At 46.1% G+C, this 27,342-nt stretch overlaps 2 protein-coding genes and 1 pseudogene across 6 annotated transcripts in view; 1 reads left to right on the top strand and 2 right to left on the bottom strand.

Annotated features, from left to right (window-relative positions):
• Positions 1-822: 822 nt before the first annotated feature.
• Positions 823-2,663, bottom strand: MRPL52 (mitochondrial ribosomal protein L52). Of its 2 annotated transcripts, none has more exons than XM_004474571.4 (5): positions 2,615-2,663; positions 2,449-2,506; positions 2,293-2,360; positions 1,330-1,394; positions 823-993 (listed from the first exon to the last, which is right to left on the bottom strand). In XM_004474571.4, exons 1-5 carry the CDS (start codon positions 2,640-2,642, stop codon positions 841-843), a joined length of 372 nt encoding a protein of 123 aa, XP_004474628.1. In that variant the 5' UTR covers positions 2,643-2,663; the 3' UTR covers positions 823-840. The 2 variants fall into 2 exon arrangements, with proteins under 2 accessions (XP_004474628.1, XP_004474627.1); XM_004474570.5 differs by having other exon boundaries at positions 2,449-2,509; positions 2,615-2,655.
• A 6,219-nt stretch (positions 2,664-8,882) lies between these two features.
• The window catches only part of SLC7A7 (solute carrier family 7 member 7), a 34,311-nt gene continuing 15,851 nt past the window's right edge, over positions 8,883-27,342 (top strand). Inside the window, exons 1-2 of one of the 4 annotated variants that reach the window (XM_058293741.2) lie at positions 8,883-8,968; positions 13,443-13,988. In XM_058293741.2, coding sequence (XP_058149724.1) covers positions 13,490-13,988 — 499 coding nt within the window. In that variant the 5' untranslated portion in view covers positions 8,883-8,968; positions 13,443-13,489. Of the gene's footprint in view, positions 8,969-12,243; positions 12,336-12,554; positions 12,627-13,019; positions 13,057-13,442; positions 13,989-27,342 lie in introns of those variants that run through there. The other 3 variants (XM_058293740.2, XM_058293742.2, XM_058293743.2) reach the window with 3 other exon arrangements.
• Positions 19,428-26,194, bottom strand: LOC139438172 (AP-3 complex subunit sigma-1 pseudogene; annotated as a pseudogene).

The raw sequence follows: 27,342 nt of genomic DNA on the forward strand, positions 1-27,342 counted from the left end.
GAGGCTGGACAGAAATTAGGTCAGGTAGAAAGCTCCAGAAATCCTATGGATCCAGGAATGACCACACATTTGTCACAGAGGAATGAAGAACAATCCAATTCAATCTACTGGAACAGGAAGCAAAGGCCCTTTTCTCCCAAAATCCATGGAAGGAGCCATAATCAAGAAAATGGCAGGCCTCCAGGTCCTGGGTAGCTTCCAGGGTTGTGGGCACTATATGTTATTAGATAACCATCCCAGTGACTGTTTTGGGGACTATCTCCAGGGCTCCCCTGCGTGAACTGGGGTGGGGAAGGGAAGGCCTCTCTCCAACCAACCTCTGAAATTCAGTCAGAACCATGGAGACTTAAGACCCAATTCTTTAGCAGAACATGTAACCCCCATGTCTGGGTCTTTGTGTCAGCCTTCCTAGTTGGGAGTATCCTCCTGGGCTATGTATCGGAACCTTGGAAAAATTGGCAACAGTTTCTTGCCAAGAAGCATTTATTAAATGCATAATTGCACTTGGCCTGAGCTGTGTGTGGGCTAAGGGCTTGAGTGCCTGGCTAAAATGAGGAAAACTGCTGCCCCCTTTTCATGTGTGCAGAGCAGCCACTGCACATAGTTGGGTCAGTCCTAGAGGCTGAAAAGGCAGGAAAAAATCCCAGAGCAAGATTCGCTTGAACTGGAATGGAGCCAGGGCTGAGGACACTGAGCCAACCCTTCCAGGCAGTGATCTTATAGCGTGTTCTTTCTAGTGGCTGAGCTCTTACCCTGAAGAGAGATGGGGAACATAAAAGCATCTGGCGTGATAGAAAAGAAAGTCAGAGAGAGGCCAGGAAGTGGGCCAGGAGTTGCTTTTTATTGACTTGGAGATGGGGTCTGCAGTGAAACCCCTTTGGGTTTAAGAGCATTTTTCTGCTTCTTCTCCTCTTCCTGCAACTTCTCTTGCTGCCTTAGTTGCCATGCCTGTAATCCAGCATCCATTTCCTGTGACAACAGTACAACTCGTCTCTGAAACAGACAGGAAAACAGTGTGGATAACATCAGGGTCTTGAGCTTTACATCATATATCCTTTCATTTACAGATCAAAGTCAGAAGTTTCAGCTGGAAAATGACACTGCTGACTGGGGAAGGCCTGGGAAAAAGTCCTGAGTCTTTGTGAGGCAGAAGGGAGACAGCAAAATGTGGGGCAGAATGTCTGCTATGGCATCCTGCTTTAGGAGTGCCCCACACTTTTCATGGCGCTATTACAACCTTGGTGTGGTATGTTAGCTTAGGTGCTAACACAGCTCAAGACAAATTATAATTTAAATTTTCCTTTTCAGATTGGGGCTGTAGCCACTCACTGCAAGCTCCTCCCTTTGGGCTTTTCTCCGAAGCTGGCCTTTCATTGGTGGAGCAGGGCGGCCATCTGCCGATATAAGGGAGAGAAAAGGCAAGCGTTAGAGGTGGCCTGCAGCATCCTATACAAGCACTGTAAGAGGAATGAGTGAAGAACCAATCTTTCTTCTATTTCATAACCACTTCAGCTTAATTCTCCTATAACATGTCCCTCATCTTCAAAGGTGAGGTAAGAGACCCACCAATAAGAAGCTAAGCTCCTAGTTTATTTCACTTAACCTTCTTCAGCCTGGAGGATTCAAGGTGCTCTGCAATGCTGAATCTCCTTCAGAAACACTCCACTGATGCCTTCCTTCTTCTGGCCAAATCCCCATCCTGAGGCCCTAAACTCCTTCTGAAAGTGTCTCTTTTTCTCCTTCTCTCCTTCTTTCTTTCTCTCCCTCCCTTCCTTCTTTCCTTCCTTTCCTTCTTTTTTCTCTCTTTAAAGGAAAGAGACTTTTCTGAAGGGAGCCTGCTATCCTCAATCCTCATTCATCTATCCCTCTCTGTCTGTGAGCCTCACTTAGACAGCCTTTCAAAGGGCTCCTCCAGCATTTGGGACCGAACTCTCAACAATGTACTTACCACAAGGAAGGGCAGTGCTGCCTAACTTTTAAAAACCCATGTCCCCTTTAGAGAATCATAAAAGTCTTATTACCACCTCCCATCCGGGGGCGCTCCGATTTGGAATTGTCTTCTGCTTATCCTCCCTATTCAAGAGGATCCTGTCAAGCTTTACTTTCCACGGTCGTAGTTTAATTTACAAAATAAATAATAGGCCTCTTTCCTCAAATTCCGTTTTCCAAATATAAAGTTAAATAAGTTTTCCACTCAGACACGCTCCCACCTGGACACTGCCCCCACTCCCAGGTGCGTTCTCTCTGGGTGAAAATCTCCGAAGGAGAGTTAACTGTCAAATCAGCCCTCACCAGCGTAAGACCAGTCTGGGAGCTCCGTAAGGGGTCCGTAGCCGGAGGGGTTAGCAGCCAGCCCCTGACTAAGAGGAGAAAAACAATCCGGTGAGCTTCAGGCGCGACTCTTGGACCCCCACCTCCTCGGCCCCTGACCCCGCCCCCGGCACGCACCTGAGCCGCCACTGGCTGCCCGCCCGCGCCGCTGGGCTGCAGTGCAGCCTCCGGATACCTGCTTGGAAAACGGGACAGAGTTGAAGCAAACGCCTTGCAACCAGCTCGCGTGGGAGTGGGGGAAGCAAGCCCACCGCCCTCCAGCTCCCGAGTCCACCCCACTCACTCGCCAGCATAGTCCCTAAAGCAGCCATGCTGCCGCCGTGAAGCCGGAAGTGGGCGTGGCCTCGGTGACTACGCGCTACTTACGAAAGACGCGGGAGCCGCCATCTTGGATCTGGCTTTCTGGTCACGGGCTCCGCCATCTTGGGCCATCGTACGGAAGGGAGAAACAAGCTGCAATCTGCAGTCCAAGCTTTTTCGCTGAGACCGGTCTTTCTGCGCATGCGTCTTCAGGGTTGGCCGCATCCTTGGACTGCTTCGTAAACGAACAATTCCCACGACCTCCCCTCGGCGGCCTCTAGTTCTTCGAAATTCATGGTAACTTTTCTCTAAGAGGAGTAACATCCACATTACTTCATTTTACAGTGTCCCGTGTCAATGTTTGTCACATATTTTTCCCACAGTAAGAGAAGTGGTCAAATCTAAAGTAAATCAGAAAACTGGGCTTTCAGTTCAAACTCATTTATCCAAAAAATTTATTGAAGAAATTTTATGCAACAAGTGCTATATGAGGTGCGGAAGAGTGTATGGAGAGCAAAAACAGACATTATCCTATCCTGATAATGCTATCAGTCTAGAGGAGGGAGGACCATAATCAAATGATCACACACATTAATGTAGCATTACAGCTGAGGAGAGTGCTGGGAAAGGAAGCTATCCTGGTGCCCGTGAGCAGTTAATGGAAGCTTGACCTAGAGTAGGTGGCCAAAGAAGGGGTATTGGCGCTGAGAACTGATTCCATTTTCATAAGAGCAACCACCACACATTGCCAGATATAGTTAATGCAACAACCCCATGAGGTAGTACTAGTAAGTGGCAAACCCAGAGCTTTGATTCCTTCCCTCCTTTTTGTCACTTGCTATTCAGTACTGCCTTGGAGAAGTTATTTAGCCTTAATTTCTTCATTCAAAAGAAAAATAAACCTTAATATAACACATTTGTGAAAACATTTTAAAGGTGAGAGTGAAAGTGTTTTATGAAGGGTGAAGCTCCTTTAAAATGCCCAGTACTGTGTGCTAGGCTAGACACTCAAGCACTTGCTGAATGGGGGACCTGGGAGAGTGGTATAATGGCCTATCTGGAAGTTTATCATTTCCTTCTCTAAAACTGAGAAGTTTTTCCACAGGAGGTGGCTCCAAGCTGTGGTTTGAAAGAGGGGAAGGGTGGATCCTGTTTTAAGAAGTAAAAGCTGCTATTTTGATAACAATAAGAATGGTATAGAGTAGGGCTGAACCAGAAGACAGGATGGGAACAAAAGAAACTTGGCTAGAAGCCAACCAATAGTCATTACCGCCCCCAAAGGGGAGTAAGACAATATAGTGCCATTACCATCTTACATCCATATATTTCAGTTTTACTTATCAAACCACTTCCTCATAAATGATTTCATTTGATTTTCATAATAAACTTGTAAAGTAGATAAGTCAGTCCAGGAAGAAATCATTGTACATATTGCTTGTAATTTTTCAGATATCAGGAAAATGAATCAAAAAGTGACTTGTTGATTTATTGCTTTAAAATTAGTGGTAGAAAATAAATAAAAAATATATTTAAAAAGATAAAGTTAGTGGTAGAATAAAGACTGACACCTTTCCCTGGCTCCATGAGCCTTTGTCTGGTGCTGAGACAGACAGCTGAGGTAAACAGCACTGGAATCCCATTAAATAGTTTACAGTTGGGGAATCAAGTGGTAGAAGTCAAGGGCTTGAAGAATAACCCAAGAGTCATTGTTCAGGACTGACAGGAAAGAAGAGAGGTTGGCACTACCACTGACACTATACACAGGAGTTGAATCAGTACCGTTCCTGTCTCCTAGTAGCTCACACACTAGGGAGACACTGCTGATTTGCAAAATCGTAGAAAAGGGCACATGAATTAAAGTGACCAAATAACACGGACAATATGAATTCCACATGCAGAAGTGAACACATGTGATCATTTAGTAGCTGCAGGAGTCAAGGAGCCAGAGCTGGTAGATTTTGGGAACAGGATGGGAAGTTTGTTTGGAGTTGGGAAATTTGGGAGGAGAAAGGTCTTTGGAAGGAAGACAAGTTCAGCCTTTGACGTGGTTAGTGTGATGTGGCAGGGGGACAATCCATGGTTTGTAAATAGCAGGAAATATGGATTGGGATTTTGAGAGAGAGTGGATTTGTGCGAGAGCAAGCTGACATCATCAGCATTTACCAGGACCTTATGGAACACTGTGGGAGGAGGGGGTTAGGCACCTGGACAGCACTCTTTGATGATTTCATCAGTCTCATAAGCCACAGGAAACCAGCTTCATTATCCCAATCAAGATGTCTTTCAACCTTTGTACTTCATCTGGCAAAAGCTGGAGTCAAGAGCAGTGTAAAGCATCAGGAGTCTCAGCTTCATGTTTTGCCTCTTGGATGCTGACAGCCTGGGCAACAGAAGAGGACCGCTTTTCCAGCATTTTTTCTGACCACAAAACAATTCCATTTAAACTCATTTGCTTCTCAAGGGCATCATGGCCTGTATTTGTTTTTAACTTTTTTTTATATTCTCATATTTTAATTTAAGATTCTTATTCAAATATCCTTCTACCCTGGCAGGTCTCTATTTATAGAGTTACTTTTGTACAAATGCTTTGCTCTGGGAAATTAGGTGCTTTTGAATGATTGTAATGAATAAACGATGATAGAGAACATAAGTAAAGTTGACTCTGGGTAGTTGATTTCATCTCATTTTACAACCCCCCCTTTTTGCATGCTTGTGACCAAATTCTAAGGTTGAGGAAGTTGTGGAGAGAAGGGTGAACTGCTTGGGAAGTAACTTCCACATTCTGTCATTGTCTTCCTCCTCAAGATATAAACCGTCCACCCACACACATGCAATGATTTGCATATTATGTCCTTATTACTTACATAATTTATTGTAACAGATTCCTTGTCTTTTCCCAGGGCTGTCAAATCCCTGCTTAATTAGTACTTGGTTAAATTCTGCATCAAATGACCCAGCTTCAAGATGGACATATTGTGACCCCAGTCTACCCTCTTCTTTTCTTGCCTGGCAGCTGGGAAGTTTCTTAAGCTGTGTGTGCCTTTCCAACAGTCTGATCTTGAAGGTGGGTGGTAAAGGGGCCTTCTGTGCATTTCTGCAGAGCCACAATCTTGGCTTTACAAAATGTCAAAGCTATACTGTCCAAAAGGTACAAAAAGGTAGTTGTATTATTTACAAGTCATCTTTTAGGCATAAAACGTTGTGAAACATTCCTAGATTCCTCTTCTTGAACTAGTCCAGCAACTCCCCCTTTCGTAGTGTCCAGGCTACTGCTAAGGCTCTTTAGATGAAAAAGGTTTAGAGTACTCCAGCCTCCCAGGCTCCCCAAGTCCGGACATTTCTGGTTAAGTGCTGCCGCCTGGCGACAACTCAGCTGCCCAACACCTCCTTCCCAGCTTGGTGGAGACCAGTCTTTAACTTGGGATATCGAAGCTGACGCCCTAGCTCTGCCGAGGGGACCAGGAGCTGGGACCCCGTGTGGAGGAGCTGCCTTTGCGGGAGGCCCCTCCCCCGGCAGCAAGTTGGCGCCGCCCCATCCCGCCCCTGAGGGGGCTTCCCAGTCCTGGGTCCCTTCCGAGTTTCACAAGCATCTCGGGGATGGGCACAGGGGTTGCCACCGTCTGGGGCTCCCGCCAGTGTTCGTCGGGCCGCCAGCTGGAGCTGGATGGAGGGAGGGAAGAGGAAGCGTCCTTCCAATCCAGGGCATCCCTGGGGCCGCGGCGCCTGCCCAGGGGCGTGCGCGGTGGTCTCGAGCCCGCCGCAGCGCGGCCGTGCGGCCGGGAGGGCGCAGCGGAGCCTGCGGCCTCTGGGTTCGCGGGCTTTGGAGTCCTTCAGCATCCACCACAACCACCTTTTCTAGTGCTTCCTGGATCCCGGGGAGGGAAGGGAGCTCCTGGGCCAGGTGGAAAGGCCGGAAGGGACGCCGGGTGGGGTTGGGTCCTTGTCCCCCAGGGCGCAGCCTGGTCCGGCCTGGCAGCCGCAACTCGACTAGCGGGCCCACGGAGCTTTTCAGAAGGCCATCGAGGGCGGGCAGTGGCCGGGGCGGGAGATCCTGGGGCCGGAGACGCGGAAGCCGGGGCCCAGGGACTTAGGGAAATACGGGAAGGAGCGGGCCGGGAAAGCGAGCACAGGGGGAGGGAGTGTGGGAGAAAGTGCAAAGGTGAGCGCAGCCGGCCTGCTGGGTGGGGCGGGCCTGGGGGGACGGAGATTGGAAAGGCGCGGGGACAGGCCCACGGGATCGCTAAGGAGGGTAGGAGAGGAAGCCGGCGGGGAGAGGGTAGGTGAGGGCGTCTGGGAAGAGTTCAAGCTTAGGAGTTTGCGGTTCAGCGCTGGTTTCTTGACCCACCGGCTCTGCGTGAACCTAAGCGCTCGCCTCCCTCTGCGACCTTTTGGCGGTGGTCGCACCTCGCTCTCGCCTCCGGGAAAAGATGCTTTAGATGAGGGGCTTTCCACTCTCTTCCAACTCCATTAATGATACAAAAAGGCTGTTTTAAACCCTGTAAAACTATGAAAATCATACCCTACGCCCTCTCTTCCATCTAATACCATCCAATAGAATATTCCTTGCTTGGGAGCCAGAGCAGCAGCACCAGAGGGTCTGGAGGGCAAGTTCAAGGACATTCTGGGGAGCTCATCCAGCTGGGAAATCAGTCTAGGAGGATCAACTTTGTTTGAATGAACCCAGCAAATATTTATTGACTGTCCACATGTGCAGGGCCCTGGGGATACAGTGGTCAACAGAGCTCTTGTGACACTTACATTCTAGTGGGATGGCAGATAACAAACAGCTCCAGGTATACTAAGTGCCGAGGAAGAAGTGAAGCACTGTGAAGGGAAAGAGAATAACAGCAGGAAGGAGATGCTCTTTTAGAAAGGCCTCAGGGCAGGCCTCTCTGAAAAAGGGTGCTGTTTGACACCTGAGTGGAGTGAGGGAATGACACTATCACAGCTGAGAATATTCTAAAGAGAAGTACTAGCAATTGAAAAAGCTCTGAGGTGGGTATGTGCCTGTGCCTGATGTGTGGCAATAGCAAGGAGGCCAGTGTGGTTGGAATGGAGTGAGGGGGAAAGCAGGGGCCAATGCCAACAGGGGCAGCTTTAGGTCTGTCTTCATAGGATTCCCCTTACTTACAACTTGGACTTGACTCCAGAATGGGGTTAAGCGGCAAGCCAGCTGGGCAACAGCCTGGGTCTACAGAGACTAAATACTGTTGGGATAACTCAGGCATTTAGTACCAGTGAACTCTGATTTCTGTATATGACTCTTGGTGCAAATTTGATCCTGCTCACTGACATACATGGAATCCTTGATGAGTCTTACCTGACCTACCTGTTTATGGTATAATTTTGCAACAAGCAGATGCAAGTTGCAGAGTATAGCCCAGCTGACTGTTGCCTAAAGGCAGCAGTTACAGCTGGAATTCTGAAGATGCCTAATGCACTGTGAAGTGCCACTCCCTGAGGATGAGAGATTTATGCTATTGTCTACATTTTAAATAGTTTAATATGCCTATCAAGAAGTTGTCTGCTTCTGAAAATTGCATGTGATGAATTCATGTAACAATCTCTAATTCTGACTATAAAGAGAGAGACTTACAGGTTTTATTCTAAGAAAACCAGTTTCTCCCTCACCTCCTCTAAGTAAACATTGAGCAAATATTCTGGTTTGAAGTGGTGCCAGCTCAGCCTCCCAGGGTGCCCACAGCTTACTATGACCCTGGTTGGCTCTTACCTGGTGACTCACACATCACCTGAAGTCCACAAGTGAGTGGACTTGCTTGGTGTTTGGGTGGGTACTTGGCTTTCCTTGGCATGTATTTACCTTACATAGAGGCCAAAATGGCACTGAAACCCTTGGGATGGGACTGCAAAATTTCATTGCCTTACCCATGGCATCTTATGCCCTCTGCAGGTCTAAGGACAGTACTGAGTGGGAGATGAGGAGGGAATGGAATGAGGGAGAGAGACAAGTAAGTACTCAGCAGACATTGGTCAACAAGGAAGTCCCTGGGCTGAGGTAAAGAAGAGGAGACACTGAGATTCACAGTGGAGAAGGTGCCTGGAGGCGGGCTGGCATCGAGGTCGTCTGGGGATGACCAGGCAGTCCCAGCTCCAGCCCATCCCCTGGCCCCTCCCCGCTGCCGGCCAGAGTCACACATGTGTTTTCCTGTTTTCCATTTCGGTCCCCGTCGCCCTCTGCCTTTTCTGCTCCTCAGAGTCAGCAGCTGCTGCAGCTCGAGCCATACCCCCAGTTCCCCCCACCCTCACCCCCCACCCCCCACCCCTGAGCATGCTGGTAGCCCCTCCTCCCTGCACCTGCCCAAAGGTCACGGGACAGGTAAGAGGTGGGAGAGGAGGGACAATGGGTGAGAGGGGAAGTTCAGAAGGATGGAGTGAGAGTCCTGAAAACCGGCTGAAGGGCGCCCCAAGAGCCCCTTGTTTTACGATCTCTGGGACAGCCGCCCTAGGCAAAGCCCTTCTGCCCAGAGACTTCAACCCTATGTTAGCGGGAGCCCCGGCCACAGGAGTAAACAATTTCTCTCCTGTTTCATTTTTAAAAAGAGAAAGACTGTCTTAGTTACAGTGGAATATAGCAAAACAAAGTGGAGAACTGGGGAGGGAGGAGCTTTGCTTGTAGCCTGGGGTGATGGGGGAATCCAGTCCGACCAGAGCATGTCTATTTTCTGTTTCTGTTGTTAGGGAGGCAGCTCAGACTAGTTGGAGCCTGGAGCCGGGGAGGAGGACATGGGGTCTCTGGGGGAGAAAGTGTGTTCTCACGGTAGCTCCCTCGGTTGGCTGAGGAGCTGACCCTGCGCTGTGTGCTGGTTCCTGGAGGCTCTTCTGCCAGACACTGCGTGCTGGGGGACCTGAGTTTCCTGAACCCCTGTATCTGACACTTCTCCCACGGCTGTAGGATGTATTGTCCTGTAATCTCTGCTGGGACCTGAATGACTTGCATCTCAGACAGGGAAGGAAAACAAAGGATGCTGTGTACCAGGAATGCCGTTATCTCACTCACAGGGGTTCGCACTCTGCAAGGTTCCTGTAAAGTCTTGGGTGGGAGAGCCTCTTTAGGAAAGTCCCCTCGGGGCGGGGGTTGTGCTGGTCCAGGCTGCCTGAATGGTGGAAGCATTACCTGCAAGAGTCAGGGTCCCAAGGAGGACTGTGAGCTGCCAAGGACGGCGCTTTACTGCCCACAGTGCTAGGCAGTGGCTGAGAAAAGAGGTGGGCAGCGTCTCCACACATGACAGCTGCCCCTGTCCAGTTTGTGTGGGCGGGCGGGGCTGAAGAGCAGGGTAGGAAGGAGATTCCATTCTCAGCTCTTCCTGGTGAGACCACTAGGGCATGCTGTTTGCTGGAGTGTGGATTTCACGCCCTCCACCCACCCACCCCCACCCCGCCTCAGGGGATTTCTGTCTCAAGATTCCCTGAAGAGGACTTTACTTTTCAGATACCACCAGTCAGGAACTAAACCTTGGACACTTGTCTGCCTACATTCCTTCATGGTTTTCCCTTTCTTTGCCCCTCCTTGGTTTCTTTTCTTTAAGTCACTTTAGGGCACATGCCCATCCCTTGGTGCCAGTGAATTTGGTCTTAAAAGGGCAGGCGTGATGATGTGTTGCCATGTGTTTTTGTTTGCTTGAAAAGTGGGCCCTCTAGCAATAGTAGCACTGCCAAGCGGACTTGTTATTGCCTCTCATCTCTGCAAAGGGATGAGAAAGCAGCCTGGAAGGAGATGAGCAAGCTCTGTTGGAGCTTTTAGCCTAGGCTATAAACTGAAGAAAGGCAGAGGCCACAGGCATTCTTTTTATTCTAATCACGCCTGCCCACCGATCTCCCCCGGTTATTCATTAGGGAACCACCTGAAATGCTTTTCTGTTTAAAACAGGTTCTTATTAAGGGGTCTGTGAGCTTGAATTGAAATGCAAAAAACCATTATTCTTGTGGGGATATGTTAGTGAGAGTGTGATGTATTTATTAAACAATACACATTATAGTGTATTATTTCAAACCAAAGGGTCCATGGTTTTCACCTGACTGGCATAGGGGTCCCATGGAACAAAAAAGGTTAAGAATCCCTGGAAAGGAAGGGCTAGAGACTAGGGCAGGTTGGAGGGGGTCAGAAGGTTTGGGAGACAGTCCAGTCCAGTGGTTAAAAGTGCTAGCTGACCTGCCTCCCTCCTAAGTTTAGAACCCTGGCAAGTGACTTTTTACCTGTCTAGAGACTGCTGGAAGGATTAAATAATGCATTTAAAGGCTTAGCAAAGTGTCTGGTCCTGATAAGTGTGCAATAAGTGCATTTTGGGTGAGCTGGGAGAAAAGGCTAGACTTCTTTGGAGGGAATGCAGCCATTTATGAGGCAGTGTCATGGAAGAAGCATGATCTCTGGGAAGGCTAAGGCTAGGATCCTCCCCAGGTTCTTCTTCCCTTCCTGCCACCCCCCCCCCCAAAAAAAAAAAGCTTAAGGAGCTAGAATGGGAAGGAGTGGGGTACAGATAAATCTCCCAGGAATTTTTAGACTGAATAGGGAATTGAACCAGGGACCTCATATATGCAAGGCAAGAATTCCTTCACTGAGCTGCACTAGCTCTCCCCCCCCCACCCCGAGGCGTTTTTAGGTCTCTATTCTCTGATTGTAGAATGAGCAAAGAGGATTAGAAAGCATGTGCGAAGGGACAGACATAAACTTGGGTTTCTGAATAAGTGGAGTGCATTTCCAGTACATTCTGCTGGAATACCAGATGTAAAGTAGATTGCAAAGATAGAATAAACTATGTGGTTTCCAAAAAATGTTCAACATCCTCTGCCTGTTCTGGGCCTGTCTGGCCAGGATAGATGGGTGAGATCTTATTTTCCCCATATTAGTAGGAAATTGGAGTAAACTTGTATTTGGGGAAGGTATTTATAGGAATTTATGCTTACCCCAAAGATCTTGGTATATTTTATTAAGGATGAACAGGCATATGTGGGGGGTGGGGTGGGGATGCAGCCAGGGGTTTGAGTGTCATTTCTTGAACATGTTTCCTCGGAAGCAGCTTGAGGCTCAGTCTCATGATAATGGCCCAAGTGGCTGTCTGGTTAGCCACTCCTCATTCTGCATGGGGAAGTGTGGGGAGTTCTCCTCTCTAGACGCCCAATCACGGGATGTGTGGACCTCTTACACTTCCTCTAATCTCAGCATGTGAATAAGCTTTTGTGTCACAATGCGCAACCTTCCTGCCTTTCTTAGCTGTTTGGGGTGAGAGAGGAGTGGGCTAGGGTGGGGCATGGAGGACAGACGGAGAGGGTTGTGTCTTCTTTCTCAGGTACCACCTAGTCTCTAACTTACTCAGAACAGCCGGCACCCAGCTGTGCGTCCTTTCTTCTGGGTCTGGAGTCCCAGAGTGGAGCTGACACGGGAGATTCCTGAGTGAGAGAGTTCTTATCTCAGAAAGTGCTGAGCCTAGAGGTCCTAGCCACCCCTTTTGCAGATGTGAAGGGCCCGTGAACCTTGGAACCAGAGGGTTGCTTAACACTCCCCTCCCCTTCCCTCACCCCTCCGCCCTTCTTGACTTAAAGCCGTAAGCATTGGCCCAGCCTCCTCTTTAAATGCTGGCTGCGAAGACGAGAAGCAGTCTGATCACAGTTCCTCCAGCGGCCAGAGGTTGAATCTCCCTGACCGCCGTTGGCCACTCTGACAACCTGCTTATATCCGGGGCCCGGGAGTGAGTGTACCTCCTATGCTTCCCTCGTCCCTCTTCCCTCACCCCTACTCACCTCGCTCACCTCACCTCTTTGTCGCTGTGTAGTGTCCAAGCACGTGCCCTTTGCCCCAGTCTCCATTTGCTTGACTAGCCTCTCCTGTGTTCTTCTTAGCTCTCTTGCCCTGGGTTTCTTCTGGCACCTGTTGCCCGGCTTCAGCTATCTCTTCCTTGGCTTTGGATGGCATCCCTCCAATAGCAACTCCTGGGTGGGGAGCAGTCATCAGCTGCCTCCAGTCATCTCTAGATTCAGCTGTAAGTTTGGATCACCCTTCTCTCATTCATAATTTTTTTTGGGTGATGCAACTATGCTGATGTGTGGGATTTGATGGCAGGAGGTCTGGAATCCTGAGGACTTGGAAAGATACCTGGGGAAGGAAAAGCCAGGGAAAGAGAATAGGCTGTCTTCTTCCTGGGGGGGTTGGGGGAGCATCTGGCTCTGCTAGGGCGGAAGACCCCAGCTGAGGCTTGTATAAGGGATGCTCCCTGAGCAGGGGGATGTTTGTGGGTTCCAGCAGGATATCCCTGAAGGCTTTAGGTTTGTCAGAGATAGAGGCCTTGGATAAAAGTGCAGTGTTGTGAGGAGACCCCACAGATAAGCTGCTTGCAAAGTTGTTTTCCTAATTTTGCATCTCAACACAGGTAACAGGTGAGACAACTTGGAGGGAAGCCAGACTTTTTTGGGGTAAGGCTGAAAACTCAGGCTCAAACTACTATGATTACACCTAGGAATTGCTGAACTGCCCCCATTCTTGTCTTGTCCTATATCACAGCAGGTTCAGATAGAACCAGTATTTAGTTTTCTGTGTTGTAAATCAGATAGGTGACCCTATCCCAATTATGACAGAGAGATGCTTTCTCTCTGTGGTATGGATGGCTTCCCTTAAAAATTCAAGGTGAGCTTGTTTTGATGTTGCTTTCCATTTGAAGAAGATGGCAGTGGGAGGCAAGCTCAAGGTCTCTGAAGTGGTGGGTGGAGGTGGGCTGCCCCTACTGGCCTCTTTGTGGGAGGGCTTCTAGGTAATTGCCAATTGCCCAACACATATAATATTCATTATCCTTTTTCCCTAGACGGTGATGCCAGGAAGCTGGTGAAGACTTTTTTCTCCTCCTCTGCCATGGGTGACAGAGTGAAGTATGAAGTGGCCCCTCAGCATGATGAGGCTGCCTCCCCTTTGGCTGATGGAACCAGTCCGGGGTCCGAGCAGGTGAAGCTGAAGAAGGAGATCTCACTGCTTAATGGCGTGTGCCTGATTGTGGGGAACATGATCGGCTCGGGCATTTTTGTCTCCCCAAAAGGCGTGCTTATGTACAGTGCCTCCTTTGGCCTTTCCCTGGTCATCTGGGCTGTTGGGGGCCTCTTCTCTGTCTTTGGGGCCCTTTGTTATGCGGAACTGGGCACCACCATTAAGAAATCTGGGGCCAGCTACGCCTACATCCTGGAGGCCTTTGGGGGATTCCTTGCCTTCATTCGACTGTGGACCTCCCTCCTCATCATCGAACCCACCAGCCAGGCCATCATTGCCATCACCTTTGCCAACTACATGGTGCAGCCTCTCTTCCCGACCTGCCTGGCCCCCTATGCGGCCGGCCGCCTGCTGGCTGCTGCCTGCATCTGTGAGTGGGGTTGGGCTGGAGGCCGGGCAGAGGTGGGGATGTGAGCACAACCAGGATGTAAGGAGATGGGCAGGGATGCCTCTGACAAGACATTTTTGTTTGTTTGTTAGTTAAATTAATGTATCCTTTATATGAAAATTCAAACAGCACCAAGGTGTGAAAAAAAGAAAGCAACTTACCTTTCCCCCATCCTCCCATGGTAAGCACCTGTTAGCAGGTCTTTTTTTTTTTTTAAAGATTTATTTTTTATCCCCCCGCATTGTCTGCCCTCTGTGTCCATTCACTCTGTGTTCTTTTGTGGGAATCTGTGTCTCTTTTTGTTGCATCATCTTGCTGCGTCAGCTCTCCATGTGTGCAGTGCCATTCCAGGGCAGGCTGTGCTTTTTTCACATAGGGCAGCTCTCCTTGCGGGGTGCACTCCTTGCGTGTGGGGCTCCCCTGTGTGTGGACACCCCTGCATGGCATGGCACTCCTTGTGTGCATCAGCACTGCGCATGGGCCAGCTCACCACACAGGTCAGGAGGCCCTGGGTTTGAACCCTGGACCTCCCATGTGGTAGGTGGACGCTCTATCAGTTAAGCCAAATTTGCCTCCCTGCTTGCCTTGATTTTTTTCTGTGTTCCTTCAATAGATGTAGTTTTGTTCTGTCTTTACAAAAGTGGCATATTATATATATATATAATTCTTTTTAAAAAAGATTTATTTATTTATTTATATTCCCCCCCTTCCCCTCCTCCCACCCTGCTGTTTTTGCTGTCTGTGTTGTCTTCTCTTCTCATTTTCTCTCCTATAGAATTCAATCCTGGAGACCTCTGATGGGGAGAGAGGTTCCCTGTCAATTGCGCCACCTCAGTTCTTGGTCTCTGCCGTGCATCACCTTGACTCTCCCCTTCATCTCTCTTTTGATGTGTCATCATCTTGCTGTGTGACTCACTTGTGCAGGCACTAGCTTACCGCATGGACACTCATGCAGACACTGGCTCACCACGTGGGCTCACTTTCTCTTCTTTTTCACCAGGAGGTCCCAGGGATTGAACCTGAGTCCTCCCATATGGTAGGTGGGAACTCTATCACTTGAGCCACATCTGCTTCCCTATAGTCTGCTTTTGCTCCCAGCATTTATCAGTGACATTCTTTTCTCTTTCTTTCTTTTAAATTAAAATTTTTTCAAGTTTATCATTCATGCATGAACATATATAAACAATAAGTTTATAGTAAAAGTTGTGAATTTACAAAACAAACATGCATGTCATTATACAGGACTCCCATACATCACCCTACCACCAACACTAAATTGTTGTAGAACATTTGTTACAAACTATGAAAGAGTATCATCAAAATACTACTACTAACTATAGTCCATATCTTTCACTTGGTGTATTTCCCCCCCAACCCACTCAGTTATTAACACCCTGTATTAGTATTATATACTTGTTATAGTTTGTGAGAGAACATTCTCATATTTGTAGGTTAACCACAGTCCATCTTCCACCACTGGATTCCCTGTGTTATACAGTCCCATGCTTTGTATAATCCATTCAAAGTGTACACTCTTTGGCTCTTGTTTTCATCACAGAGTTGTGCTGTCATCACCTCAGTCAATTTTAGAATGTTTTCATTACTCCAAAAGAAAAAATCCCTTTCCTTTTCTTTTCTACTTGTGGATCTGCCTTTTTTTTTTTTTTTAAATGCTTCATGTTATTCCATGTTACTTAATTTTAAGTTGCACTCAGTTTATTTAACCAGATTTTGGTTTATGGCTATTTAAGTTGGTTCCAGTTTTTCAGTCTTACAGATAATGCTTCAGTGAATATCCTCATTGCCTCACTGTACTTTCTTTCTTTCTTTTTTTAAAAGATTTATTTATTCCCCACTCCCCCTTGTGGCTTGTTTTGCTGCCTGTTCTCTGTGTCCATTCACTGTGCATTTTTTCTGTGTCTGCTTGTCTCCCTTTGTCGCGTCATCTTGCTGCATCAGCTCTTTGCAGCACAGGTGTGGGCCGTCAGCTCTCCGCAGTGCTCGGGGCAGCTTGCCTTCACAAGGAGGCCCTGGTACACGAATCCAGGGCCTCTCATATGGTAGACAGGAGCCCAGCTGGCTGAGCCACAGCGGCTTCCCCTCATTGCACTTTCATGAGTATTTCTGCAGGCTAGATTCTTAAATCTGTCATTTCAATCCATCTTACTCCCCCTCTCCCCCATCTCAAATAATGGTATTTAAATATATATATATATATTCTGCAAATCCACAGTGGGGGTGCTGAGAGGATGATCTACTATGGGCCCGTCCCTCAGGTGTCTCTGTCCTTCAGAAATGCCCTGCCAGCCTTGGAGGGTCTGGGACTTCAGAGACTCCGCTCTTCTTATTTCCCCCCACCAACTGTGAAGAAGCTCAGAAATTCTGCCAGTTCAAGAGGCAGCAGTGAGGTGCAGGAATCTTGTACCAGGTACCATTGCTCATCGGATCACTTTCTCCTTGGCTCCCCAATCAGCCTATGCACCTTTCTCTCTCTTTCTTTCTTTTTGTTTTTGTTTTTGGTTTTTGGTACTGGGGTCGGGGATGGAACTGGGATTTCATATATGAGAAGCAGGTGCTCAACTGCTTGAGCTACATCCAAACCCCCTTTTTCTTTCAATTTCTCTATCCGCCCATCTTACCCCTCAGCTTCTCTTCAGCTTCACTGTTTTTACTGCTGTGCACGCTCTTCTCTGTGGGGTCCTCTTGTGATTCATGTGACTGTGTGTATGGCTTGGACTCATCTCTGTTTGTGGGGATGTTTGTCATATATGGCAATAGTCATGGAGGAGTGGAAGGCATTGCCTTATGTTGCCAGAAGGGGTTTTTCGCTTGAAGTCTTAAGTGTCATCTGTAATTTCTCTTGCATCATTTACAGATGACCTGCTAGGTTGGCTTACTGGCAAACTAATTTTAGGATCTGTTGGTCTTGGGTCTCCTTCAAATATAGGTATATAGTTACAAACCCACATCTTGTGTAGAGTAAAGATTATTCCACCTAAGTAAATTTTCCAGATGGCTGTGTCTCTTTAAGCACTAGAATTTTATTTGAGCCATCTTTGTTGGAAATCTCTTTAAAACTAGTGACATATTTGCTTGCCTTCATAATTGACATTTCTTCTGGTGACTCTTGTGTGACTCTGAGGCCTTCCCAGGCCACTGGGGTAGGGAAGAATGTTTTCCTCAGTGGCCTAAGACTGCTGGCCTAACTTCAGTTCTTCAGGTTTTATTCCTAATGGTTTCTATCTGTCTCATACCTGACAGCTGTCATTCTTGGCATCGTGCCTACCTCCATCAGTCACTCCTTTCTAATTATCTGCTTCTAATTTTGGAAGAGAGTCACACTTAAATCCTGGTACACCCACATATGCATACAGGTACACGTTTATAAGAATACATGCAAAGGAGCCATGGTTATGAATTAGTCTGCAGATCTCCCCTGTGAAAGAAAGGCATATGAATTTATGGCATACTTGTGAGACAATTCTGGTGAAGTGGAAAGTGCACCGGACTTGTGTTGGAGACTGTGCTCAAGGTACAGTGATTGTTTACTTCAAGGCTACTATGAGAGGAAATGAGATTCAGAGAAAACCATAAATCATGACTCAAATATAAGGTATTGATTGTGATGATGATTACAATTTTATTTCTCTTGACTGCTCATAGGTCTTTTTTTTTTTTTTTTTTGCTCATAAGTCTTTTCCTTTCCTGCCTATTTCTCTTGAGTGGTTATGCTTAGATAAATAAGATATTACTGCACAGGTAGTATCTGGACTTTGTTCTAGTTTTAATAACTTAAGAGAGACATAGAGATCCAGGAGAAGGTTCAGAAGGGCAACCAAGATTGTAAGAATTTAGAGACATATGTTTCATGGAAACATTCTTTCAGCCATTGTTGAATGGGCACCTCACACAAGTGGCCAGAAGCTGAGACCGATGAGGATATTCTGTTTAGCCTAAATGAGGACTTGGGCTAAATGTCCAGATTTAGCAAGAGAAGGGCTTCCATTTATTCACTTTTTAAAAGAACAGTGATAGAATATACTTTTATTTACTTTGTTGAGACAGAGGGTGTAAAAAAATATTGCTAAAGTAGGTATCAGGCAAACAGAAAGTTGCTTTAGAAGTCCAGTTCCTTAGGAGTTTATTCAAACTAAGAGAAAAAGTTCATAATGTTTTCATGCAATACATAAATGTATTTTTTTTTAAAGATCTATTTTATTTATTTCTCTCCCCTTCCCCCTGTTGTCTGCTCTCTGTGTGTTCTTCTGTGTCTGCTTGCATTATCCGGTGGCACTGGGAAACTGTGTCTCTTTTTTTTGTTGTTGTTGCATCATGCTGCATCAGCTCTCCATGTGTGCGGTGCCACTCCTGGGTGGACTGTGTTTTTTTCACTCAGTGTGGCTCTCCTTACAGGGAGCACTCCTTGTGCATGGGGCACCCCTACGTGGGGGACACCCCTGCGTGGCATGGCATTCCTTGCATATGGCAGCACTGCATGTGGGCCAACTTACCACATGGGTCAGGAGGTCCTGGGGATTGAACCCTGGACCCTCCATATGGTAGATGGATGCTCTATCAATTGAGCCATGTCCGCTTCCCATGAGTGGTTCTTTAACAAGTGTGACAAATAGAAAGAATTAAGGAACACTGCACTTGTGATCCATACAGAACACTGACATTTTTGGTTGTACATAATTAAAGAAATGTCTCAAACATTTTTCTAAATACTGCAGTAGCTAATACATGGAGGCATGCCTTAGGTGAGCATAGAAATGCAGTTTAGAAGAGAAAAAAAAGTCATACCAAAACTACTTAATTTTAAAAAATCACTGAACAAGAAAGAAAAGCAACATTGAAATTTATTTTTTATTTATTTATTTATTTTTAAAGATTTATTTATTTTTATTTATTTAATTCCCCTCCCCTCCCCCGGTTGTCTGTTTTCTGTGTCTTTTTGCTGCGTCTTGTTTCTTGTTTCTTTGTCCGCTTCTGTTGTCGTCTGGAAGTGTGGGCGGCACCATTCCTTGGCAGGCTGCTCCCTCCTTCGCGCTGGGCGGCTCTCCTTACGGGTGCACTCCTTGCGCGTGGGGCTCCCCTACGCGGGGGACACCCTGCATGGCGCGGCACTCCTTGCACGCATCAGCACTGCGCGTGGGCCAGCTCCACACGGGTCAAGGAGGCCCGGGGCTTGAACCGCGGGCCTCCCATGTGGTAGACAGACGCCCTAACCACTGGGCCAAAGTCCGTTCCCAACATTGAAATTTATATACTGATTTTATACAGCTTCTATACAGTACCTTGACTTTAATCCAAGATCAAAAGTTAAGACTCTCCTCCTTTATTTTTGTTAAACAATGGCATGGTAAAGTAGATAACTTTTCCCCTGGATTTTACCTGGGAGTAGCATTTTTAATTTTTTTTTTATTTAAAAGAGGGCAGGTTTGGCACTTTTATAATGATGTCACCAATGTTACTATTTCTTGGGATCTCAGGAAGATTCATATTCTTTAAGGTGATACAGCACAGGCTGGATTGAGCTCCTGCTACACTAGCCTCAGACTTCTCCAGTTTACTTGTGCATTACTTTATCTCATTTATGTTGGTGACCAATACCATTCCCCCATCACCATTTCTGCAAGAACATTGTAAATCTTATCTACATGGAAAATTAAATCCAGTTCACAGACAGTTTCAAAACACTTGTCTAATGTTTCCACAGATACTTAAATTAGATCTAAAATGCCAAGAACCCACACAGAAAACAAAATATAATGTGTAATGTCTATAAATGAGTTTGTTGTTAGATCCTCCTATTAATAACCCTCCTTCTAGGAAATTACAAACATTTTTACCTCTTTTAGATAGCATGTAGAAGGGCTCCCTGATTATTTGTTACTGAGTATCTTCATTGTAGGTGGTAGAACTTGGAGAGCCGCGGCTTCCAGTGGTTGTTGAAGATGAAGATGGCCTTGATCAAGGCTGGGCTGGACTGACTGGGTGGGTGCTGGTGGCCAAGGCAGGGGGTGGGCAGGCTGGTGATCCTCCCCCCCGATTAATTCACTCTTTATCCACTCCATTTGCTTGCGAGTGTACTATGTGCTAAATATTTTTACTTAGTGCTGGGAAACAAAGAAGAATAAAGTGTGGCTCTTGCTATCTAGGTACACATAGTCTAGGACATATGAACAGATAATTGTCATGCAATGTAAGTGCGGTGATAAAGGGATCATAGGTGCAAGTGGAACAACTTTCTTCCTGTGGGGAGGAGGCCTTAGGCGGACTTCAAAGAGAAGTTGGTGTCTGAATTGAATCTGAAAAACTACCTAGCCACTTTCTAGAACACTTCTCACAGAGGGAGCTGCATGAACAAAGGTGGGAAGCTACAAAAATACATAGAATATTCAGGGAATTCCAGGTACTGGTATGGCTGGAACTGGTATGGCAGAGGGTTGAGGTGATAACAGAAACTGGAAACAGCCCAGGGCCAGTCCAAGGAAGGTTTTATATGGTGCCTAAACAGGTTGGACTTTTATTTTGAGGGTAGGAGGAAGCTAGAGATTTTAAGCAGTAGAGTGACTATGGTGGCCATTTTTGTAAGAGCCAGACAGAAGGTGAGGAGACTGGTTTAGGGAGCTAAAACCTGAGTTTATGGGATGGGTGTGGGAGTGGCCTATGGAACAGAGATAAGGGGGTAGATAAAGAAATAGTTACAAGGCAGAATTTCTAAGACTCCTGGATGTAGGGGTATGGGAGCTCTCAAAGGTGATGCTGAGGATTCAAGCTTGGGGGGTGATGGGGTCACCATCTGAAATAGGGAAGGTGACTGAGTGATAAGGTAGAGGGGATGTCTGGGCCTTCCTTGGGCAGAGCCTTCCTTGGGTCATCTTGATCCACAGTCTGGTCATTTTCCTACAGCTCGGTCATGCTTACCTAAAAAAGAGACTGATGTATAAATAAGAATGTGAGTTTACCATGTACAATAGTGAGCAGATATGTGTAATTCCTAATGACCAGAAAGCACATGTCCACACTCCTGGTACCATTGTCACTGGGGAACCAGTCTAGTAATCAGAAAGTTGCTTGCATGATATGGAATCAAAAGAAAGCTTTGATTATTTGAGAAAAATTTACTGAGTGCTTTCTGGATAGCTGAAACTATGAGGAACCCCATAAAACACAGAGCTGAAAAGTAGAGCCACTTTGTGCCAAGAGCTTGCACGGTGATGGAAGAGACAGGTAAGTAGTCAATGAAAGGGTGTCCATGGCAGTGTTAGGAGGGGGTGGAGAGCAGCTTATTTAGGAGAAGGCATCTGCACTCAACACTGAAGGATGGAAAAGAGTCACAGTATGGATGAAGCACCCAAGTCCTTCCCATGTCCTACAAGGTCCTACTCCATTTGACTTCTGTGACTTGGTTTAGACCAGCCTTGCTCTCTCTCTGCTCCTACCACACCAGCCTGGCTTGGTCCCATCTCAGGGTTTTAAAAATTAATTAATTAATTGTGGTCCTACATATACAGGATAACATTTTCCTTTTTAACCACTTTTAAGTATACAATTTAGTGGTATTAATGACATTCAAAATGTTCTACTACCAATGCCACCATCCATTACCAAAACTTTCCTGTCACCCCAAATGAAGACTGTTCCTGTTAAGAAATGCCAACCTTTGAGAGAGAAGTAGACTGAAGAAAAAAAAAAAGAGTACCAACAGTGTCCAATGTCCAATCTGCTCAGATGTCAAGTTAGATTAGATAAGTGAGTGGGGCTGTAAACATGGAGGTCACTGATAATTTTGGACAGAGAAATTTTAGGCCAATGAGGGTGGAGTTAGATTTTAGAGATATCATTTACTGACACAGTAAAATTTATTGTCTCCTTTGTGCCTAGTTGTGGACTAGGCCTGGGGATAAGAAGATGACTGACCCTCTAGTAGCTCAAGGTCTTTGGGGAGACAGATATGTAAGCCATTATAATGTGGTGTGCGTAATGAAGGGCTGTAGGAACAAAGAAGAAAGCTCATCTAGGGGTGGTCTGGTTTACACTCGAGAGTAGCCTTTCATATACCTTACCTGAGGTCCAGCTTCTCAGAGCTGAGATTCAAAATTGGTTGACTGTGCTATACAGTCCCATGCCTTATACATTCTATCCAAAGTGTATACTCAGTGACTCTCAATTTCATCACAGAATTGTACAGTCATTGCCCAGTAAACCTTTGAACATTTTTCTTAGTCCAAAAGGAAAAATCCCATATCCCCTATTATTGATCCTTAGCATTGATATTGTACCTTCTTTGACATGGATGCAAGAATATTACAATATTGCTGTTACCTATAGTCCATAAGTTACATTAATTGTGTTTTTCCCATGTATCACTATATTCTTACCTCTTTGTGATAGTGATGCATATTTGTTCTAATATATAGAAGAACATTCTTGTATTTGCATTATTAACCACAATCCTCTACCTCTGGGTTCACTGTTTTTCAGTCCCTAGATTATTCTCTAGCTTCCTTTCATTTGACATTTATATCCCTAGACTACCTCTTTCAGCCACAATCCCATTTATAAACTGCTGTGTTAGTTATACTCACTTTAATGCAGGGGTTCTTAAACTTTTTTGTTCCATGGACCCGTTTGCCAGTCAGGTGAAAACCACAGATCCCTTACTAAGTCCATGCTATACTGTATATTTTTAAATAAATATATCACACCCACATCAACATGTCCCCACAAGAATAATGTTTTTTTTTGAATTTCATTTCAATGAAATTCTTAACAAGAATTTCTGTTAAGAATCCCTGCTTTAATGTGTTACTATCAACTGTATCCACTTCTGCACTTTCATAATCAAGCTAATTTAAAATTCTACATACATTAAACATCAGTATCCCTTCTCAGTTCTCATCCTTTCTTCTAATAACCTATACTCTAGATTTTTAAATCCATGTGTTTATTCTTTGTATTTAGTTCATATTAGTGAGACCGTGCAATATTTGTCCTTTTGTATTTGGCTTATTTCACTTAGCATAATGTCCTCAAATTTCGTTCATGTTGTCATATGTGTCCCAATTTCATTTCTTCTTACAGCAGCATAGTTTTCTATCGTGTGTACATATCACACTTTTTTGTCCATTTGTTGGTTGATGGACATTTGGGCTGTTTCTGTCTTTTGGCAATTGTGAAGAATGAGGCTATGAACATTGGTGTGGAAATGTCTATTTGCATCACATTTTCAGTTCCTCAGACATATTCCCAGTAGAGGGATTGCCGGATCATATGGCAGTTCTGTATGTGTCTTCATTTGTATCAGACCTAGCCAGAAGGTGGAGACCCAAGCTGGCTCAGCCTCACTGATGTGATCCAATTGAAGGCCCTAAAGTAATCTAATCAAAGGACCCTCAACTGAATTTGATGCAATCAGAGGGTATCAGACCCACAGATATTGATTAGTTTACTGATTTAAAAAAAATTCATTTTTATTTATTTATCTCTCCTCACCCACTTGTTGTTTGCACTTGCTGTGTCTGTTTGTCTTCTCTTTATTTCTTTAGGAAGAACCAGGAACTGCACCTGGGACCTCCAATGTGGAATGGAGGCACCAAATAGCTTAAGCCATCTCCATTCCCTGCTTTGTTTTCTCTCACTATGCTTTTCTTCTTGTGTCTCTTGTTGTGTCATCTTGTCATGTCAGCTTGCCATTCCTGCCTGTCATGCCTGCCTGTCATGCCAGCTCGCTGTCCTGCTCATCCTTTTTAGGAAGCACCGGGAACCTCTGCTCCCTGCTTTGTTGGGTCTCTCATTATGTTTTTCTTCTTTTGTCTCTTGTTGTGTCATCTTGTATCAGCTTGCTGCATCTGCCTGTTGCACCAGCTCGCTGTCTTCTTTAGGAGGCATGGAGAAGTGAATCATGGACTTCCCATGTGGTAGGCAGAAGCCCAATCTCTTGAGCCACATCCATTTTCTGAACAGATTAGTTTAAAATCATAATCTTTCTCTTTTTGGGATCCATAAAATAATCTCAAACTGCCACACCTGGGTTTGGTTGGTTTGGGGGTGTATTTCTGTCAAAGCTAGATGAAATACCCCTACCCTACAAGGCGGACACCTCCTTCATGGTTCGAATGCTCGGGCTTCCAAGTCAGCTTTTCTCTCTCTTGAACAGTGTAGGGGACACCCTCATCCCTTTGGGAGGCAGCAACACTTGGCAGTTAAGAGCATAGATATACTCTATGTTTCAATCATACTTTCATCCTTTTCTATTTGCAACAGTGACAATTTCAAGAGAGCAAACACAATTTCTGCTTCTGTTGGAGAGATTTCCTGTCCCTTGGTGGGCAGAGTTGTCCTTTAGACTGTTGATGAATTACAGCCTAGGCTAGTATTGCTAATGGACCTTGAAATTGTTTACCGATTATGACTTAGGTAAATTTTTTTCTCTGGATGGGTGACTTCACTCATTACTGACTTCTCTGTCAGAGTAATCACATGCTGCCTTCTCTGCCAGGAATACTGCCTCCCCTGCCCCCATCCTGCCAGCACTATCCTCCACACCATCAGTTCAGGCAACAGTAATCCCGGTGCCCATCCCCTTTCACTCCCCCAGACTGCACAGGTTGCCTCTCTTCCCTCTTAGTGGCTTTCATGGCACCTGATTCTTGTAATCGTCCAAGTTCACTTTTCTTTGAAGGCTAGGGTTTTTTTTTTTTTTTTTTTTTTTTTTTTTAAGGTCCTGGGCCAGGGAATGAACCCAGGACCTTGTATGTGGGAAGCTGGCACTCAGCCACTTGAGGCACATCTACTCCCCTGAGCTGGTTTTTATGTTTGCTTTTGCTTCCTGTTGGTTTCCATTTTTCCTTAGGAGGCCCAGGAACCAAACCTAGGACCTCCCATGTGGAAGCTGGGTGCTCAACTACTTAAGTCACATCTGTGCCCCTAGGGATTGGGTCTTAATTGTAGAACTTGGCCCAGAGCTCGAAACACAGTGGGTGCTTGATACATCCTTGTTAGGTGAATAAATGAATACATGCATGAATGAATTCTGAGTTCTGAAGGAACCTCTCTGTCTTGTCCAGTGTTACTAGACAAAGGTGGCTTTTTCCAACTAGAGTGACTGCTGACCACCCTTCCTAAACTGATTATCTTGACTTCTCAGAGCTCTTCTGGGTTGCTGCTGTTCTGTACAGCCTTAGGAGGAGTTAATCTCACTCCCAGCCCCGCATTCTTGCATATATATAGAATTTATGTAAGCTTTGTACCTGGCTGACTTCTCTCAAATGTAAAATAAATATAATAAAACCTACTCTATGTCAGATTAAATTAGGTGATGTATTTAAGTAACCTGGCACGTAACTGTCAGTCAAAAGTGATTATCTACTACTGCAAATTATGTCCACAATCATATGCATCTAATTAATTTTTTAAAAGCTTCACTTTCTACAGCCCATCGTTGTTTGACTTAAAAGCAGCTTTAATTTTACAATAGCTCAGAGATCAGAAGGGAGGTTTGAGGTTTTTCTTCCTGTTTTGCAGGAGAGATGGAACTTTTCTCTCAGCAGAATCAGGGATAGGCGTCCGTAAGTCTAGCTTCAACAGACTGTCCTTTCTTTGGAGCTCAGGTGTTCTGGCTCACTGTTAGCATGGTTGGACATAGCTGTTCCTTTCTCCTTGCCTAAACTTGTCCACACTATGACCTAGAGATTTTTTGTTTTGTTTTGTTTTTCTGTTTTGTGTTTTGCCTTTTGTTAACAGGACATTACCTCCCATACCAATTTTTTTTTTCTGCTGCAAAAAGCTTTGTTGTTTACACTTGATTCAGGGTTTGCTATAGGGTTACAAGATGGCAGTTAGAAAGATGCCTCCTGGCTGGAGGGGCTCAGGCAGAAGCATGGAAGCTGGGGGAATAAAGGGGGTTCCCCCCACCCCATTACATCTGGGCTCTGGAGGGTCCTAGTTGTGCTCAAGGGTGAGACTTTCAAAGAGATACTCACCCAGCCCGGCCTGCGGGCCAGCCAGCCTGTGGAGGTTAGTCAGATGGACACCTATCTTTTTGATCAGTTTCACCTCCTTCTCTAGGAAATGGTACTCTAGGAAGTCACAGAGGTGGGGATCTATGTTGGCAGATCCAGGGCATGCAGATCCAAAAGGGCCTGGTTCAGGCTCTTCTCCAGGACAAGGGCAGCTTCCATGGCGTCCAGGGTTTTACCCCACTCATCTTTGGAAGGCTACTGCACATCCTGGAAGAGGGCTAGGCCGCTGCACTGGTTTCACTCTTTAAGAGATGCTTTGTGTCCTCGCACTTCTGCGCCAACTCACAGAAGTGGTCCATGCCCTTCAGGGCCACATAGTCACGGTCGATAGAGTAGCCCAGAGAGAGGTAGGTGTAGGAGGCCTGTAGGTGTAGGAGGTTGACCAAGTGGTTACGAGAGGCCTCCACTTCAGCAGAATCATTCTGATGGGTCTGGGAGGTCATGGTTGGTCAACAATGAGGAGCTAACCATAAAAAATGGTTAGCTAGTCCTGGAAGCAGGGCTGGCTGAGAAGTTGGTCCCAGAGGCTGCAACTGGAGAAGCAGTTGGAAGGTGGTCGACGCTGAAGAGGTGTGGGGAATAGTCCCAGGTCTGTTCTGTTCAGACACTGTGAAGCAAAAGACAAGACCCGCTGGACGGCTGGGTGCACTGTCTGTCTCCTTGTATCTTGTCTGCACCCTGTACCAGTCAGTCAGCAAACTTAACACAGGACCCCTGTGGACAGAATACTGTTCTTAAGGGATCACGCTGATTCCTTGTGTCTCTGACACTTGACCCTGGTGACCTGCATGTAGTAGGTGCTTCCATAAAGGTTGACTGAATGAATGAACAAAAAATATGGTTCCAGATTCAACTTGGCTGAGAAGGGCATTGCCTACTTTTGGCTTTCAGGGTGGTGATGGGGATCTGAGGACTGCTGTGGGAACTGGGCAGTGTGTGTGTGGGTGCAGTGGACAGCACATCCTAGGTCTTGTGGACCGTGAAGGACTTCGGATCTCTGTGTGTGTGTCTGAGAGCTTTGGACACGGGTCCTCAGTCAGCTTCTTCTCTTACCAGAATAACTGACCTCATGTACTTACGCCTAATGAGGTGGAACAGCCAGATGCTGGGCCCCAACTGACATTTTGCCCTTTGAACTTTCTACTTGTAAGCTAGTTACCTCTCCCAGAGGGATTTTCCCAAGAGCCATCTTATAGTTGGAGATACAGAAGCTTAACATTTCATGTTCCACATTAACCTCAACAAACAGGCTGGAGTCCCATCTGTGGGCTCTCTCTAGGGGTCAGTGTAAACTTTGGAACAAACTC

Source organism: Dasypus novemcinctus, chromosome 3 (genome assembly GCF_030445035.2).
Source record: "Dasypus novemcinctus isolate mDasNov1 chromosome 3, mDasNov1.1.hap2, whole genome shotgun sequence".
Lineage (NCBI taxonomy): Eukaryota > Metazoa > Chordata > Mammalia > Cingulata > Dasypodidae > Dasypus > Dasypus novemcinctus.